The following is an 18,791-nucleotide window of genomic DNA, read 5'->3' on the forward strand; positions in this document are numbered from 1 at the left end:
TCCCTTTTACCCATGATGTCACATGAAGGAAATGAACATCTAGGTTGTGCATCACAGCATTAGGGAGAATAGCGAAAAATCAAAGCCAACCTAGATGTCCATCAATAGTGTCTCGATGAAATAAAAGGATGGATCCAATATTGTGGTCCCACATGGTGATTAAAAATGACAGTGTACTGGGACTTCCTTGGTGGCGCAGTGGTTAAGAATCTGCCTGCCAATTCAGGGGACACGGGCTCGAGCCCTGGTCCGCGAAGATCCCACATGCCGCAGAGCAACTAAGCCCGTGCTCCTGAGCCTGCGCTCTAGAGCCTGCAAGCTCGTGCGCCGCAACGAGGACCCAACGCAGCCAAAAATAAATAAATAAAATAAATAAATAAAAATAACAATGTAGGACCCACCAAGGTCATGTGACTTTTCTGTACTGTTAAACTTCATTGTAATAAAATGAGAGGAAAAAAATGACAATAAAGGTGTACAAAGATGGCCTTGAATAAGCACATGAAAATATGTTCTGCTCCATAGTCACCAGGGAAACACAAATTAAAGCCATGACAAGATATTACTACACACCTATTAGAATAGCTAAAATTAAAAAGACTCACCATATCAAATATTGGCAAAGATGTAGAGTCACGGGCAATCACATATACTGCTGGTGGGGGTGTAAAATGGTATAACCATTTTAGAAAACACTCTGGTAGTTTCTTTTTTTTTTAAATAAATTTATTTAATTTTGGCTGCGTTGGTGTTCGTTGCTGCACGTGGGCTTTTTCTAGCTGTGGCGCACGGGCTTCTCATTGCGGTGGCTTCTCTTGCTGCAGAGCACAGGCTCTAAGGCTCTAGTGTGCCCAGGCTTCAGTAGTTGTGGCACATGGGCTCAGTAGCTGTGGCACATGGGCTTAGTTGCTCCATGGCATGTGGGATCTTCCTGGACCAGGGTTCAAACCCATGTCCCCTGCATTCGCAGGTGGGTTTTTAACCACTGCACCACCAGGGAAGTCCCACCCTGCTAGTTTTTTAAAAAGTTAAACATACACTTATCACATGATTCAGCCATTCCATTCTAAGGTATATACCCAAGATAAATAATAGTGTAGGTCCATACAAAAACTCATATATAAATGTTTACAACAGCTTTATTTGTAATAGGTCCAAACTGGAAACAACTCAAATGTCCATCAACGGATGAATGGATAAGAAAACTGTGGTGTAGCCACACAATGGAATATTACTTAGCAATAAAAAGAAATGAACTATCAATCCATACAACATGGATGCATCTGAAGATAATTATGCTAATTATTTAGAAGCCAGATAAAAAAGAGTACATACTGTATGATTCCATTTATATAAAATACTACAAAATGCAAACTAATCTGCAATGACAAAAAGCAGGATCAGTGGTTGCTGGAGTGTGTGTTGAGGGGGGAGTCTGGGAAGTGGCCGGAGGAATTACAAAGTGGCACAAGGAAAGTTTTTTTTGGGGGGAGTATACGTTCATCACCTTGAATGTGGTGATGGACTCATATACATATGTTGAAATTTCTATCATACACTTTAAATATGTGTAGTTTATTGCATGTCAATACTCAGTAAAGCTATTTTTTTTTAGAAAAGATGCCCTCCTTCCGGTTTTAAATAAGCACTAGGGACATAATGTACAACATGATAAATATAATTAATACTGCTGTATGGTATATATGAAAGTTAAGAGAGCAAATCCTGAGTTCTCATCACAAGGAAAAAATTTTCTATTTCTTTAATTTTGTAACTATAGGGATGCTGGATGTTCACTAAGCTTATTGTGATAATCATTTCTTTTAAAAAATGTATATTTTATTTTATTTTTTTGGCCACGCCCCGTGGCTTGGCTGGGGAGGATCCTAGTTCCCGGACCAGGGATCGGTTCGGAATCCTAACCACTAGACCACCAGGGAATTCCCCAATCATTCCATGATGTATGTAATTCAAATCATTATGCTTTACACCTTAAGCTTATACAATGCTGTATGTCAATTATATAATAAAACTGGAAGAAAATAAAGTGCGCCCTTGATACAATGATAAATTTTAAAAAAGGAGGCGGGCAGGTTCCAACGGTATACACAGTCTGATTTTCTTTCTGGGAAAAAAAAAAGGCGTTTGCTTGCTGTGTGTATTTCCTGGGTGATGGGATCAGAAGTGAAGTAGACTTTTTTCTTTAAACTTTTCTGCATTGGCGTAACGGTTTTTAACAACCACACGTTTGCATTTATATTTTATAATAAATAAAACAACTGCCATTTCGCAAGAGGAAAATCGACTAAGCAGGGTCTAGCCCCGCCCACCCCGGAGGCTCCTCCCCCTGCCCCGTCCGGTCCAGCTAGAGGCTGGGAGTTGACCGAGACTCAAGAACTGCCTGGGAGCTGGTCCCCGCGCGCAGCGGTCCCCAGGGCAGTGACGAGAGCAGCCCTGCAGCTGCTTCCCGGAAAGCCCGAGGGTCAGCCTGGGCTAGACCAGTAAATCACCCCAGGAAGGGGCCCGAACATTTCCTCTGCAGAGGGAGGGCAGCGAGGCGGGGAAATGCGTACAGGGTTTGGATGAGTAAGGGGCCCCCACACATGCTTGGGTGAGGGATTAAGCTGGTGGGGATTTAGAAAGAAAAGGCAGTGCAGCCCAGCTCCCAAGGAACCAAAACAGGCACCTGGAAAACCAGCAGGACCTTCCTGAGTTCTTGGTGCCTGGGGCTCCCCACTTCACCCTCTGCTTCCCTGGGCCTGTGGCTGGTGGGTAATTCACCGGCCACTGAAGAGTAGTTCTGAGCCAATTTCCCAAGAGAGAACCTCACTGGCCCATCTTGGGTCACGTGGCACACAGTCGATCCAGCCAATGGGGAAGGGTCAAGTATACTAAGATGCCTTCCAAAGGGTTCTCAGGGAAGGAGCAGGCGCCGGCTGGATCGCTCCTCAAGGGCTGTCCACTACACACCACGAGCACACAAGAACACAAAAAAATCTGACTGGGTGGTTTAGCCTCCAGACAGCATGGTGCCTCCCCATGTGGCAGCTGTCCTAAGGGGCCCAAGTATTAGAAGGACAGCCTGGTCCAAGCCCCCTCCCATGGAGCGGATCCCCACCCAGGTCTGTGCACATCCCTGGTGACAGCTGCTAAGTCACTTCCCCCAGGGCAGCAATGGCAGAAGTCCTCTGAGGAATCTGAACAAGGCTATGCGGAGAAAGGTCAGCTATGTCAGTAGGAGCAGGGATGAAAAGATACGCACGGGGTGGACAGAGGAGTCAAGATAATGGTGATGGCTCTTGACCATCACCAGAGCTGCAGTGTCACTGCGGCAACGCTGATGGAGCAACCCCACAACAAGGCACAGCAAGTCATACTTTCGACAGGCTAAGCAGTTTCCACGCAGGAGGACCCTGAGTAGGAAGCCACCAGTGCCTGCTACACACAGACGATCAGAGCCCCTTGTCTAACTACTAGCGTTTAATGCTAACATTCGCACTGATCCAGCACCTTCAACAGGCCAGGCACTCATTCTAAGCACCTCATATATTGCATCCTCTCATGCAGCCCTCCTAACAACTCCAAGAGGTAGGTACTATTACCCCCATTTTATTTATTTATTTGGCTGTGCCATGTGGCATGTGGAATCTTAGTTCCCCAACCAGGGATTGAACCCGTGCCCCCTGCTGTGGAAGTGCAGAGTCTTAACCACTGGACCGCCAGGGAAGTCCCCTATTACCCCCATTTTACAGATGGGAAAACTAGGTACAAAGAGATACAGTAAATTGCCCTGGTTCACAGGGGTGGGATTCAAACCTGGGCAGCCTGGCTTTGATGTCATGCTCGTAACGACTGCCCCTTCAGGCGCTGGCATGTGTCTGACACTGTTCCAGGCACTGGGGTACCGACATCCTCCTTGTGGGCCTGGGGGAAGTGATGCAAATAGCAATGACCCACATCAGGAGCTGTCGCTGTTGTTTTAAGAGCTGCAAGCTTGGTACTCTAAGAGAATCTAGAAAGGGACCATCCTTGCTTGGAGGGGTCAGGGAGGGCTTCCCTGCAGAACTGATGCTGATGCTGAGGTCTACAGAGTGACAAGGAGTGAGGGAGGCAAAGCGGAGAGGGCAGAGTCTATGGTAGGAAGAGGTCCAGGTGAGAGGGAGCCACATGTACAGCATGCCCGAGATTAGGCAAGTGCTTTGCTGAGGGTCACCCCAGGCAAAGGTGAGACGGCATGATAAGGACCCTGCCCTGGCCTCCAGGTGACAGGCCCTGCCTCTCTACCTCCCCACTGGCAGTCACCGTCAAATGCCCTCAGCTGTCCGAGGTAGCAGCAGGACAAACCCGTGGATGTATTCAATCGCTGTTTGCTACCAAGTGGCCCGGAAGGACGCTAATCACTTTAGTGCCCAGTTTGTGGGAGTCATGATGATTCAGGGAAAAAGCTACTTGCTGGATTCTGGAAGGGTATTCAGCCGATCCGGCTACCCAAGCGTAGAGATGCTAATCAGAGGCCAGTCTGGCCACTGGTCACCTCGAGAGTGGGGCCCTAGTGGTCTAGGGAGCAGCCCTGGCGTCTTTCCAAGGGCTTATTGTGGTCACTGCTGGCTTTCCTAAATGAGTTCAAGAGCAAATGCTGGGGTTTTCGAAAAGTGCTTCAGCCTCAGCATCTGATGACGTTCTCGACAAGAATGGTCAATTTCTGGACCCTAACGGCAACAGAGGGGCTGTCAACACGGGAGGCTGGGTCACTCTTGAGGGTCAGGCACCACTCAACAGGGCAGGACAATGGCTTGGGCTCATACTAACCAGCTGGGCAGAGGTGGCAGCAATTATATGAGGGCAGGGAACTCACCGTCTCCTGCTCTTCAGGCAAAGCTGGTTTTGTCTTCTTGGAGGAAATGTTTAAAATGCTCTTGACTGTTGGCCCAGAGATTTCACATCCGGAAATTAACCCTCCTGGGATCCTCCATCAGCACACGGGGCGTTTACAAGGGTGCTCACTGCAGTGGCTTGAAGTAGTTAAAAACTGCAAGCACTGCAAACATATCCTGATGGAACTGGCTAAATCTAGTGTGGATGTCCTCACCATGGACAACTGCAGTCCCCAAAGAGAATGTTCCAGCAAGGGGAAACCTCTAAGAGTCACTTTTAAGTAAAACAAAACAACCTAAAAGTGACAAAACAATGTGTATTGTATTATTCCATTTTTCTTTCTTTCTTTTTTTTTTAAGATGCCAGTATTACAAGCTTTAAAAAAACTACCTGAAGCATCTCAATGGAGGTCATCTCTGGGAGGGGGCATCACAGGGGACTGTCACTTTGTAAACTTTCACTTTCTAGAGCATGAAATTGTGCTGCTTGAATTTTTTTTTAACATCCTTATTGGAGTATAATTGCTTTACAATGGTGTGTTAGTTTCTGCTCTATAACAAAGTGAATCAGCTTACATATACACATATCCCCATATCTCCTCCCTCTTGCGTCTCCCTCCCACCCTCCCTATCCCACCCCTCTAGGTGTTCACAAAGCATCGAGCTGATCTCCCTGTGCTATGCGGCTGCTTCCCACTAGTTACCTATTTTGTGCTGCTTGAATTTTTCAAAGATGAGCATGTGTTACTTTTGTTTGAGATCTTTTTTTTTTTTTTTTTGGCCATGCTGTGTGGCTTATAGGATCCTAGTTCCCAACCAGGGATCAAACCTGGGCCCCTACAGTGAAAGCACTGAATCTTAACCACTGGGCCGCCAGGGAACTCCCTGAGATCTTTCTTTTTTAATGTAAGCATTGACCCCTGTAAGCTTCCCTCTTATTACTGCTTTCGTTGATTCCCATAAGTTTTGGTATGTTGTGTTTTTGTTTTCATTTGTTCTCAAGATATTTTCTCATTTCCCTTGAGATTTCTTCTTTGACCTATTGAGTGCTTAAGAGTGTGCCGTTTATTTTCCACATATTTGTGAATTTTCCAGTGTTCCTCCTGCCACTGATTTCTCACTTCAGTCTGCTTCAGAGCATGTGCTACATTTGAGATGAGCAGAGCAGTGACTAAAAAGAGAAAGAGAAAGTCTGGATAGCACGGTGGTGAAGAACTCAGGCCCAGGGTCCAGACTGCCTGGATTTGAAGTCAGCTCCATCATCGATTACCGGTATGACCTTGGGCATGACATCACCTGTCTGTGCCTCAGTTTCTTCGTCTGTGAAATGGGACATACCTCATGGGACTGTTGTGAGGATTGAAAGAGTTCATCTGCTAAAAACCTTAGATCAGTGCCTGGAGCACATACTAAGGTTCAGGGAAGTGTCAGCTGTGATGATGGGGGGAAGACGGGACAGTGGCAACGGCACAGTCTACAGGATGTTTCCACTGAGCCTTGTATGGTGGCCACAAGCATGTACAATGGAGCTCCCTGCCCTCCAGGAGCAGAAGGGCTCCTGAGCCCCAGCATGATGCTTACCCCGTGGAAGGATTAGCGTCAGTAGTGTTCTGTGTTCATTTGTTCCTTCCTTCTTTCTTCCACTCACTCACCGGCCCCCTGTTATGTGCTTGGCCTGGGAGGGGGAATGGACATGAACTCTTCTGTGAAATGGGGATGACGATTGTCTTAGTCTGTTCTGGCTGCTATAACAAAAACACCACAGACTGGGTGGTTTACAAACAACAGAAATTTATTTCTCACAGTTCTGAAGTCAGGGAAGTTCAGGATCAAGGTACTGGCAGATTCGGTGACTGGTGAGAGCCTGTCTTCTTGCTGTGTCCTCACATAGCAGAAGGGGCAGGGGAGTTCTCTGGGATCTCTTTTATAAGGGCACTAATCCTATTCATGGAGACTCCACCTCATGACCCAAGCACCTCCAAAAGGCCCCACTGTCAAATACAATCACGCTGGGGGTTAGAGCTTCAACATATGACTTTGGGGGGGTGGAAACAAACATTTGGTCTATAGCAGTGATGGAACCCCTGCAGGCTGTTGGCTTTTGAGGAGAACTTAGGAGCACAGGGCTTAGCCTGGGGCATGGGCCCCCAGGGCGAGGTCAATACACAGAAGCTGTTGCTTAGACAAAGAGAAGTGACTCAGAGCATCAGGGCCTCCTTGAAAGCCACCCCCCTTGCAGGAGAATGGTCAACACTGCCCTGCCTGGGGGCGCGTCACTGTATCGCTGTGCTGATTTCAACCCTCCCCGCCAACAAAACCTCACTGAGATCACCACTCTTACCCAATCGTTCACACTTGTACCCCCAGTGCTTACATCAGTGCGTGGCACAGAATGGGCACTCAGTTTTTGATCTAGTCGAACAGGCATTATTCTAAGCACTTCACAAAAATCATTACTCATCACATCCCTGGGAAATAGGTACTATATTTCCATTTTAGAGATCAGGAAACAGAGGCATAAAGAGGTTACTTAACTTGTCCAAGGTTACACAGCCAAGTAGTGGGAGGTGGAATTTGAACCCTGGGAGGTATTTGTTGAAGGAAGGAAGGAAGGAAAGGGTGAGGGGCAGGGTCTGGGGTCTGTAGCTCTGAAACGCAGAATCAGAGAACAGGGCCCTTAGCAAGCATCAATCTCCACCCCACTCCCCTGCTGTTCTACAAGTGGGCAGTGGGGACTAAGGTCTGGGAGGGTGGGGCCCTAAAGCCAAGCAGGAGAGTAAAATTCAGGATTCCCAGTTCCCAGTCAGCAGTTTGGGATGCGTTAAAAAATACCAAGTGTTGAATTCCTCACTGTCACTGGAAAGAGTTTCATAGTGAGTTGAGTGGAAGGGACAGGTTACAAAACACAGTGTGATGTTAATAGCTAACATTTGACGAGTGCTTCCCCTGTGCCAGGTAATTTACAACGCCCTTTATGTACATTACTACCTTGTAGAATCCTCAAAAGGATTTCATGAGGGCTTCTTCCCTGGTGGCGCAGTAGTTGAGAGTCCGCCTGCCAATACAGCGGACACGGGTTCGTGCCCCGGTCCGGGAAGATCCCACATGCCGCGGAGCGGCTGGGCCCGTGAGCCATGGCCGCTGAGCCTGCGCATCCGGAGCCTGTGCTCCACACCGGGAGAGGTCACAACAGTGAGAGACCCGCGTACCGGAAAAAAAAAAAAAAGGATTTCATGAGGTAAGTATGGTCACTAAACCCATTTTACAGCTGTGAAAATTGAGGCTCAGTGTCTCCAAGCGACTGGCTCCAGGTCATGGAGCTAATGAATGAAGGAGTCTGGGCCTCATACCCTGGTCCCTGCTGCAGCCCCTGTCCCCCACTGATCCCCCAGTGCCTCACCACTAAATGGCACCACTGATGATTTTCACATTTAAAAATAATAGCTGTTATTATATATAGAATGGATAAACAACAAGGTCCCACTGTATAGCACAGGGAACTATATTCAATATCCTATGAGAAACCACAATGGAAAATATATGAAAAAAGAATGTGTGTGTGTATATATATATATATATATATATATGACTGAATCCCTTTGCTGTACAACAGAAATTAACACAACATTGTAAATCAACTATACTTCAATTTAAAAAAAATAGCTGTTGCTGACAGTAACACCAGGCACTGTGACTAAGAAATCATAAAATAAGCAGAGCTCAGCAAGGGCTAAAGGGCTGTGTGTATGCCTAAGAGGTAGGGAGTTACCTAAGAGGACAGGGAGGTGACCTGGGAACACCTCTTCTCAGTAAACACAGCCCTGATCACTGGGTGAAAGGTGTCGGACTCCTGACCAGTTACGTAAGTTCAGGGTCCACCTGCCGACTCCTGGCCTGCTGGGTGGGGGTCTGAAAAGGTTCAGAAGACCAAGTCTAGCTCTGGAGGTCCCCTTTGAGGTCGCCTAGCACACGGTCAGTCTGCCTGAGAAAGGCCTCAGCCAAATCCCTCCCTCTACCCTGGTCGAGGCCAACAGGGCCACAGTGACACTTCCCAGAAATGGGACTTCTGCCTGCCCTTTCAGGAAACCCTCAGAGCCCCCCTCCATGGCTTTCATTTGACTTTGCACAGAAGGAATTCAACTGGACTCTATTTCCAGAGTGGCTCTGTGCCATACACTTTCCCCTCATAACTGGTATAACTGTGCAAAGGTGTCATTATCTCCATTTTATGGGTGAGGACACTGAAAGAGGTTAATAACTTGCTTGAAGTGATAGGTCTGGGATTTTTCTTTTTTTCTTTTTCTTTTTGGTTTTTTAGGGCTGGGATTTGAACCCAGGTTGCTTTAAACAAAAGGAAGGCCCCGGGAACTGTGTGTTCATGATGTATCTTGAGATACAGGTGGCAGGCAGAGAAGGGAAAGTTAAAGAGGCTAAATTCCCTTTTTTTTTTTTGGCCACGCTGCTTGTGGGATCTTAATTCCCCGACCAGGGATTGAACCCGGGCCCCTGGCAGTGAGAGCACCAAGTCCTAACCACGAGGCTGCCAGGGGGTTCCCAAAATTCCTGAATCTTACAGGCCATGTAGGGAGCTGGACTGGAATAATCACATCATCCTCTCTCTAAAACCTACCATGGCTCCCCTTTACCTTTAGCATAAAGCACAACCTCATTAACATGGCCTGCAAGGCCCTCCTGTAGGATGGGGCCTGCCTACTTTTCTAGGCCTGCCCTCGTCTCTCACAGATCCTGGGCTCCTACATTCTCTCAGCTTAGTCTTTCCTCTCCACCAACTACCCTCTCTCCTGGCTGACTTCTACCCGTTGCTCAGGCTCAGGCTTACATGCTACTTCCTCAGAAAATTCTGCCCTGACCACACACCCTACCAGGCCTCTTCTGTGTTCTCACTTCCCCCTGAGCTCCTCCAGACCTCCAGGTGTATCACAGCTCTCATCACTTGGGCCACATCTACATGCCTGCCACTACAGCCCCAGTCCCAGAGCAGATGGCGTGATAAACATCTATGAATGAAAAATGATGAATGAAGTGCTTGGCAGACCTTGGAAGGCTGGGATAGGCAAGAGACAGAGGGGGAAGGTGGTGAGGTGGCTGGGCTGACCTGCAGGTTGTATTAATGACAATACTGCAAGGGTAGGGCCAGCCTCAGAGGTGGGAACACAGGCTGAAGTTTGGACTTTGTCCCATCAGCGATCTGGAATCCTGGGCTGAAGGCATGCTGGAGCCGAAGAAGCCCTGGTTTAAGAAAATAAGTCTGGCCTTGAAGCTGTAGGGGAAGACGGGCAGCTCTGGAGAAAGCCACCCATGGGTCTCTGGACACGATGAAAATGGTGTAAACACACTCTCATGTTTCAACCTGGGAATCTGGCCTGATTTTACAGTGTCGGGTCAGGCATTGGGCCTTGGCCTTCACATACTCACTAATCAAATCTGGCCAACAACCCCAGGAGATAGGGACTGCTCTGGCCCCACTGGACAGATGGGAAAACTGAGGCTCAGAGAGGTTGAATGACCTTCCCCAAGTCACACAGGGACTCTCCATTGCTGCCTTAATTAAACTGTATTACAGCATACTCAGAGATGGGGGATCTAGACCATCCGGACTTGCACTGTGTAATACGGTAGTCATTAGCCACCTGTGGCTATCTAAGTTTTTAATTTAAATTCAATGGAGTTTAAAATTCAGTTTCTCGGTCACACTAGTCACATTTTTAAGTGCTCAATAGCCACATGTGGCTAGTGGTTACCATATTGAACAGTGCAGAGATGGGACATTTCCATCATTGCAGAAAGTTCTATTAATAGTGCTTGTCTAGACCATGGAGGTGGACAGGTCTACAGAGACCACTCAATTCAATGCTCTTATTTAGCAGATAGTGAAAGAGAGGTCAGGGACTGGTTCAAAGTCACACAGTGAATCAATGACAGAGGTAGAACTCAAAACCCAGGTTCCTGACTCCCAATCCAGTGCTCTCTCCACTGAAGTAGGTGGATTCCTATCTCTTAGCTGGGGTTTGGTAAGAGCTGCTGTGAGGCAAATAGACACCATAAACAAAGCCCAGTGACCACTGATTAAGTGGAAGTAATACTTTAACATTTATAACAGAGGTTGATATCCAAATATGTAATAAGCTACTACAAATAAATAACAAAAAGATGACAACTCAAATTTTTAAAAATGGACAAAGGATATGGCCAGGCAATTTACAGAAATTCAAATTGCCAAAACAAGATGAAAAGATGCTAGTGCAAGAAATGCAAGCATGGTAGTAGAGGGTGTTTTGTTTTGTTTTGTTTTGAAACAGATTGGTAAAGATGGAGAAAGTATGGGAACGGGCACTGTCTTATACTGCTGGTGGGAGTATAAATGGGTCCAACTTTTTGGAAGGCAGTTTGGCAGCATCTCTCAGCAGTAAATATGTAAATACCCTTTGACTCAGTAATCCTTGGGCTGGAACCCAGGCTGCCTGACTCCAGATCTTGTGTTCTGAACCATGACTACTCTCCGCAAGTGACGGTCAGGCTTGGGTTGGAAACGGCAGAGTTGGCTGATTAATGGGGAGACTTGTGGACTTGGCCGTGGGAGGTTTAAGCAGGACAGATCACCGTGGTGGGTGAGTTCTTTGGAGCCTTTATCTTCATGTGTGACTGGCTCAGATATTTGCCAGAAGCCTAGCACAAATCGATACGCCCTTGGTCAGCTGCTGGGGTGGCTCAGCTGCTATTCCAGTTCTGCAAATAACTGGAGCCGAGTCACCACTGAATCAGCACTGACCGCCTGTGGCAAGCAGCGCTGGGAAAACAGCTTGGCGTGGCACTCTGTGCTGGCTGTCAGGTGACTGAGAGAGCAGGCCAGCGGGGTAGCTGCCTGCCCTCAGGGTGATTTGGGCAAGTGGCATTTTCCATCCCAACCTCGATTTCCCCTTTTTTTCTTCCTTTCATTTTCTCTTCCTTTCTTCCTTTTTTTCCTCCCGCCCTCCCACCTCCCTTCCAATGAATGCCAAGTACACACCAGTTATTGTGACAGAAAGAAAGAAGGCCGAGCCCTCATTTCTCCGCACACAGATGGTTGGTAAATTGGGGGCACAGAGCAGGGAGTGAGCATTGTGCCTGATGTGGGGGAATGGGGTGGGAGAGGATGCTTGAGCTGAAGCCTGACACTAAGTAGGTGTCACCAGGTGGGCAGGAGGACAAGGCCAGGACCTTTGAGCAGGGCTGCAGGGGTCCGAGCAGGGCAGGCAGGGAGAGGCTGAGCAGTTGATTTCAGAGGGGACTGAATGCCTGGCTAAGAACCTTTTTTTTTTTTTCTCTAAGAACCTTTGACTCGCTCTCGCCTTCTGAGATGGCCCACACTCTGTCTGTGAAGTGTGTTTCTCCCAAGGCCGTTCTCACCTTTTGAGATGGACCACATTCTGTCTATGGAATGTGTATCTCCCTAAAGAAATCCACTTCTTACCTAAAAAAAAAAAAAAAAAAAAAAAAAAGAAAGAAAAAAGAAAAGAAACTTTTACTTTATCCAGAGGGTGTTGGCCAAGCATGGAAGGCCTTTTGTTAATAACATCCTTATAATTATATATTATTAAATTATAAAATAAATCTATCATATTACAAAAACCAAACAATATCCCAGAATATTCATTAAAATAATAAACATTTCCCCCCAAACCCTCTCCTTAGTTGAAAGCCTCTGGTAACAATTTAGTGTATCCTTCAAGATTCTTTTCTATGGGCTTCCCTAGTGGCGCAGTGGTTGAGAGTCCGCCAGCCGATGCAGGGGACACAGGTTTGTGCCCTGAAAAGATTCTCTTCTATGCACACATAGATCTATTTTTCTTGACAAAAATGAGTACTGTTTGTGCTTGCTTTGCCACGATAGGGTGGACATCTCCCACCTCGGCACACACACCTCCAGCATCCTTCTCAACAGCTGGACAGCATCTCACTGATGATGTTTCCCTTCCTTCCACAAATATGTATTTATTTAACCCTATTGGGTACTGGCTATTATCCCAGGTGCTGAGGATGGAGCAAGGCACAAAACACAGTCCTTCCCCTCAAAGACCCCCTCTTCCTACTGTCAGACATCAGGCTGCTGCCAATATTTTCGTATAATATATAATGGTGCAGGGCCATCTTGCACATGTAACTTTGTACACACGTGTGAGTATTGCTATTGGGTAACTTATTTATTTATTTATTTATTTATTTTTGCGGTACGCGGGCCTCTCACTGTTGTGGCCTTTCCCGTTGCGGAGCACAGGCTCCGGACGCGCAGGCTTAGCGGCCATGGCTCACGGGGCCCAGCCGCTCCGCGGCACGTGGGATCTTCCCGGACCGGGGCACGAACCCGCATCTCCTGCATCGGCAGGCGGACTCTCAACCACTGTGCCACCAGGGAATCCCTGGGTAACTTACTTTAAATGGACTTGTGCCTATTGAATTTTGATAGTTATTGGCAACACCAAGGAGTTTTAAAATAGGAGGTGACAAGGTTAAATCTACAGTCATCCATCTACCCATGCATCCGTCCATCCACACATCTATCCCTTCCTATATGCATCTATACATATGTATGGATATATGCATATGCATGATATATATGCATCCATCTATGCATCCATCCCTTGGACAACCATTTATTGACTGTCTATCATGTGACAGGCCATGAACTGGATGTGGGGACACCATGGGTGAGGTGTCTGATCCTGTGAAGCTCATGCTGTAACGAGAGAGAAGAAGATAGCATCATAAGAGTTTGTCTAGGGCCAGATAAAGGTAAGGATTCTCTAAAGGTACCCCCCCTTTCTCCCGCTGTGATTCTGTTCTACAGGCTGATGTCCCAGGCGGCTCCTCCATTCCCCTCTACTCCTCCCTCACTCCTATTCCACTGCTTATGCTCACTTACCTCCTGACTAGGAGAACCTGGTGCCATTCAGTCAAATTCAAAATCCTGGGAATATTCAAAAAGTTCTAGTGGGTAACTATTATCACTTCTCAACAGCTGTTCCCTCTCTCTTCCCACTGTTCTGGCTCCACCGTGGTCTGAGCCACCAGTTTCCCGCTGGAATGGCTGTAATAGCCTCCTCACCTGTCTGCCTGCCTCTCTTCTCGCCTGCTGACGACCAGCCCGTTCTCCAAAGAACGGAAAGAACCGGAAACAACTTTCAAACTGGAAAGGACTTTCATAAAGGTATTTTGGATCTTGTCACCAACCTGCTTACATCCTCCCATGGTGTCCTTTCGGGCTTAGACTAAAATCTAAACTCCTCCCAGGCCCAGAGGGCCCACGTGAGCTGGCTCCTGCCTGACTCCACGCCTCTCTCTCCTCCCTCCACACACTCCCCTCCAGGCACACAGAGTCCTGGAAACATGCCAGCTCCTGCCTCTGCTCCCAGGGCTTCCTGTGCTTGGGGCCCCCTTCTTATGTAGGTCTGGGCTGAGATAACGCCTTGCAGAGGCCTTCCTTGATCATCTAAATCAGGACTCCCAATCCGATCATCCTCTCAAATTCTCCTGGGATTCCTTTTCCAGACCACTTACTTGTCTGAATTATCTTATTAGGTACTGGTTTCCTCTTATGTCCGGTCAGGGCCTCAGGGAGGAAGGACAGGCTATGCTTGGGAATTTAGGGGGCTGGAGAAGTAAGGAAGTGCCAGCCTGGAGCTCCCTGCTGACTACTAACTCAGATCCCCATGTCCCTCCAGGCCTGAGCCTTTTGCAAGCACAGCCTCTTCTGGAAAGGTTGATTTTTTTTTTTTTAATATTTATTTATTCTCTTTCTTTATTTTCTTTATTTTTTTGGCTGCATCGGGTCTTCGTTGCGGCACGGGCTTCTCTCCAGTTGTGGCGTGGACTTCTCTCTGGTTGTGGTGTGTGGGTTTTTATTCTCTCTCTAGTTGTGGCAGGCGGGGTCCAGAGTGCATGGGCCCTGTTGTTTGAGGCACCCGGGTTCTAGTTATGGAGTGCAAGCTCAGTAGTTGTGGCACCAGGGCTTAGTTGCCCCGCGGCATGTGGGATCTTAGTTTCCTGACCAGGGATCGAACCCCTGTCCCCTGCATTGGAAGGTGGATTCTTTACCCCTGGACTACCAGGGAAGTCCCAAAGGTTGATATTCTTATTCCTAATTTATAGACGAAGAAATTGTAGCTCAGAGATGAGAAAGTTTAGAGTGTCTCCTTCAAGATTCCTTCCTATGCATGCAAAACTATACCCAAAGTGTGTGTGACACAGGTGGTCGGTGTTGTGTCAGCCAGATTTCGGACCCAGTTCTGTTGGCTCCAGGGCAAGCGATCCTAGCCAGACCATACTGAACCCCCTCTCAGTTTGGAGTCCCTGAGTCTTGGTGTTTCGAACCAAGGCCATACTACCAATATGCAGCAGAACCAGGATCCTAACTCAGGCTTGTCTCGCCCCAAATGCAGCACCCTGTCCTGGCACCTAGCTCTCTCCCTTAACCAGGACCCACCTCGGAAATGAGGGAAGGGAAACTTCCTGGGTTCCCAGCCCAGAGGCTCAGAGAGATAAATACCCCACCCGAGCTAAGTCTGGCAGCCAGGCCCACCCTGTTTCCTGTTGGAGAGGCCTGGGGTTACTCACGGTCACAGCTGAGAAGTCAGCCGGGCCTTGGGACATCCTTGGCTGGCTCCCTCCTCTGAAATCCTCTTCTGGGGTCAGATAGCCACAGGCCTTTCCCCTGTGGAGCAGGTCCAGCCAGGATTAGTGAGGACCCCCACTCCTACCCCAGTGTGAGCAGCACAGCTTAGCACTCTAGTGCCTGTGCTCCAGGGTCAGGACCCTAGTCAAGTAAACTCTCCAGGCCTCAACTTACCTGGCTGTACATGGGGATACATAAAAGTACTGGGAGCTGCTATTATCATTCTTCTCCTATCTGGCTAACTGTGTTTTTCAAATTATGGGACAAACTGGAGAGAAGTACAGGTTGCCACCCATTTTACGGCTGGGAATCAGGAAGGAATCAGAAATCTGAGTCCTCAGATACATGTCCCAACCTAACTCATCCGAAGGTGCACTTGATTTGTCTTTCAAATGCTTCTCAGACTCCAGTTTTCCTGCAGTGCTGTGGTTCCGCTGTCATCATCTCTGGCCTGGATCACCACAACAGGCCCCTCACCCGTTTCCCATCTTTTCTCTTCCACACTACCTGTAGTCAGAGCAAGCTTCTTCTAACAAAAAGCAAATCTGTCTGGGTCACTCTCCCGCTCAAAACGTGTGCGTAGCTCCCCTCCTTCCTCTGATCTACAAGACTCTGCAAGATCCAGCCATTACAGGCCTTCCAGCCATACCTCTCGCCTCCTGCATCTCTCAAAGAGCCACAGTGCAGGAGCATGGAGGTACTCACAGCTTTCTGTGGGCACTGCAGTCTCTGGCCGCCAGGCCTCTTGAGGCTCCCTCTGCCTGGACCCTGCCTGACTCAGGGTATGCGTCCTGCCAGCGGCTTGGATAACTTTGTGAGGCATTCTGAGTCCCCCTCCCCTCCACCCCTGCCTCCACTGAGCTCCCTGTTAAGTCCCCCATTACAGTTCTCATCCACCAGATTTGTCTCTGCCTGTGTCCCTGTCTGCTTCTCCACCTGATCTTGAGCTTGGCGAGGTTGGAGATGGCAGGCCCACCAGTCTCACTCCTAAATCCGAGCCTGGCTCAGGGGCACCTAAACATTTGGGGACTGAATCAATGAACTGCAATATGTTGAAGGCCTGGGAAGTTAAAAGCTCCTGAATTGGTCTCTGTGTTCAGGGCAGTTAATGCAGGCAGGGATACCAGCCATAACTAGGTAAGAAGCTAATCAACAACAAAAGGCTTTGATAGAAGCCTGGAAAGGGAGAAGATGGTTCTATCACAGGTTGCGTGACGAACTGCTTTAACTCAAGCCCTGGCGAAGCCTTTGCAGGCACTTCCCTCCTCAGTGCTGAGAAATAGAGATTCGAAGCCAAACACCTGCATGGTCTAGTTCCGGCCACCCCTCTTGGGTGTGTTTTCTGAAAAATGGGACTCGCTACCTTCCGGGCCTGATCTAGTCGTCAACGAACTCAAGTCTGGGAGGACACTGGAGGGCCACTTCAGCCATAGTGCTCATATTGTTTCTTCTCGTCATTGTTTCTCCTTTTCTTTTGCTCGCGCCCTCCTCCTTCCCGGCCTGCCGGCCCCGGCTTTCCTCCCCGCGACCTCCCACTGCCTCCCCAGGGCCCCTAGCCTTTTCTCTCCGCTCCGCCCGGACCGAGGAGGCGGGCCCAGATGGGCGACGCACCAATCCGAACGCCTTGAGCTGCCTCGGCCTCCCGCGAGTCCCGCCCCACGCCGCCGTCCGCCAATCGCACTCCGCGCCCGCCCCGCCGGGCCGCCCATTCGTGGGCGGGCTGAGCCCCCGGCGCCCCGCCCCTCCCGCGTTCCGCGGCGGCTCCGCGGGCGGCCGCTCTGGGCCTCGGCATTCTCCGAGCTGGGCCGCGCAGCGTCGGGCGGCCGGTGGCGTCGGGATCGCAGGCGGCGGCGCTGCTGCTCGCGGGGGTGCTGGCTAGAGGCGGCGGGTGAGGCGGGTGAGGTGGGCGCCACCGGCCGGCCGGAGGGGCGCCTCAGCTCCGCTGGGGCCCGCGGAGCGGGACCCGCGATCGAGGAGGAGGCGGCGCCCCTGCTGCCTGGAGCCCGGCCCGGTGCCCGCCGGGAGGGGGCAGTGGCTGGACGTTCCCGGCCCGGAGCGTCCCCGACGCGCCTCCCGGAGAGGCCCCCAGAGCTCCCGGTCGCCCCCTGGGGGTGCCCTCAGCCTCCCCGGACTTACCTGCGCGGCTGCCTGGCACCCAGGAGCGGGAGCGTGGGCGCGGCGTGGGCGCCTACACCCGGCCGCCAGCGGGGCGGGGGCGGGACCGCCCTCGGCCTCACCGGGCCGCCCATCGCCCTCAGTCTCACCGGTCCGCCCGCCTCGCCCAGTCGCGCGGCATGAGCTCCCCAGGGACCGCGGCTCGGGATGCTGTCCGCCAGCGCGGCCGCTCGCGCGCCGCCCGCCATCCCTTCCCTTGACTCCTGGGCCATGCCCCAGTGTTTACATGACGGTGAAGCCCCCGGCCACTCCGAACACCTCCAAGCCCCAGCTCCCCGAGGGTGAAGCCAGCCGGCCTGCGAACTGGACTGGTAGTTCAGACCAGGGCCCTCCGGACTCAGATCCCCATCCGCTCTGCCGCCCCAGCCACCATCTGGGCGGAATCCGGCTCTGGTGTTTTGAGGAGGGGGTGTGGTGTAGGGAAAGGAATCCTGGGGATTTCTGGCTCCCCCCCTTTTTTTGGCCTTCGGGGCTTCAGACTCAGGGAACTCGCTCATGGCTTTTTTGATGAAGAAGAAGAAATTCAAATTCCAAACCACTTTCACCCTGGAGGAGCTGACTGCGGTCCCCTTTGTGAACGGGGTCCTCTTCTGCAAGGTCCGGCTGCTGGATGGCGGGGATTTTGTCAGCTTGTCGTCAAGGTAGGAGCTGAGGCAGGTCTGCCTGCAGGGAAGGGGGATAATGAGCCAGATCTAGTCACTTGGCGAGTGTGGAAGTGCCTCTTGGGGTCCAGAGAGTCCTGGAGATTATGTGTGTTTGAGGCAGGTTTGCACAAGGCAGGACTACTGTGATCTGGGAGGTCTGGGCCTGAGGAAGCTGGCAGGGTGCTGGGCACCCATCTGCAGGTGACCAGCCGGATACCTGGGGACCTGTTGTTTCAGCCCCCTCATGGGACCTTGCACACAGCCCACAGTAGGCCCATTCTGCAGACTTGTATGAAGAGCCCAGTGGGGTTTGGCCTCGAAGGGCTGAGAAGGGGGGAGGAGTGTTCCAGGGCATCTTGCACCCAGCTGGCCACTCGGGCTGTCATATGGTTTAGAGCCCGGGCCAGCCACAGTTTCCCTGGCACTCCC

The 18,791-nt window shown here is 50.1% G+C and overlaps 2 protein-coding genes across 4 annotated transcripts in view; one reads left to right on the forward strand and one right to left on the reverse strand.

Annotated features, from left to right (window-relative positions):
- Positions 1 to 6,694: 6,694 nt before the first annotated feature.
- On the reverse strand, positions 6,695 to 17,930 carry LOC308618558 (uncharacterized protein; the record flags this gene model as incomplete). 2 transcript variants are annotated; one of them, XR_014016029.1, is made up of 6 exons in its annotated part: positions 6,695 to 6,865; positions 7,863 to 8,036; positions 12,282 to 12,345; positions 13,795 to 13,839; positions 15,486 to 15,582; positions 17,680 to 17,930. XR_014016029.1 is itself a non-coding variant. In XM_081236581.1 (4 exons), 3 exons carry the CDS (start codon positions 17,928 to 17,930, stop codon positions 13,822 to 13,824), a joined length of 366 nt encoding a protein of 121 aa, XP_081092707.1. In that variant the 3' UTR covers positions 13,518 to 13,608; positions 13,795 to 13,821. The 2 variants fall into 2 exon arrangements, 1 of the variants encoding a protein (XP_081092707.1); XM_081236581.1 differs by lacking the exons at positions 6,695 to 6,865; positions 7,863 to 8,036; positions 12,282 to 12,345 and adding an exon at positions 13,518 to 13,608.
- EEIG1 (estrogen-induced osteoclastogenesis regulator 1) overlaps positions 17,726 to 18,791 on the forward strand; it is a 37,391-nt gene continuing 36,325 nt past the window's right edge. Inside the window, exon 1 of one of the 2 annotated variants that reach the window (XM_081236579.1) lies at positions 17,726 to 18,359. In XM_081236579.1, the coding sequence (XP_081092705.1) occupies positions 18,214 to 18,359 (146 nt within the window). In that variant the 5' untranslated portion in view covers positions 17,726 to 18,213. The remainder of the gene's footprint in view (positions 18,360 to 18,791) is intronic. The other variant, XM_081236580.1, reaches the window with a different exon arrangement.

Source organism: Mesoplodon bidens (assembly GCF_964165515.1).
Source record: "Mesoplodon bidens genome assembly, chromosome: 6".
NCBI classification, from domain to species: domain Eukaryota; kingdom Metazoa; phylum Chordata; class Mammalia; order Artiodactyla; family Ziphiidae; genus Mesoplodon; species Mesoplodon bidens.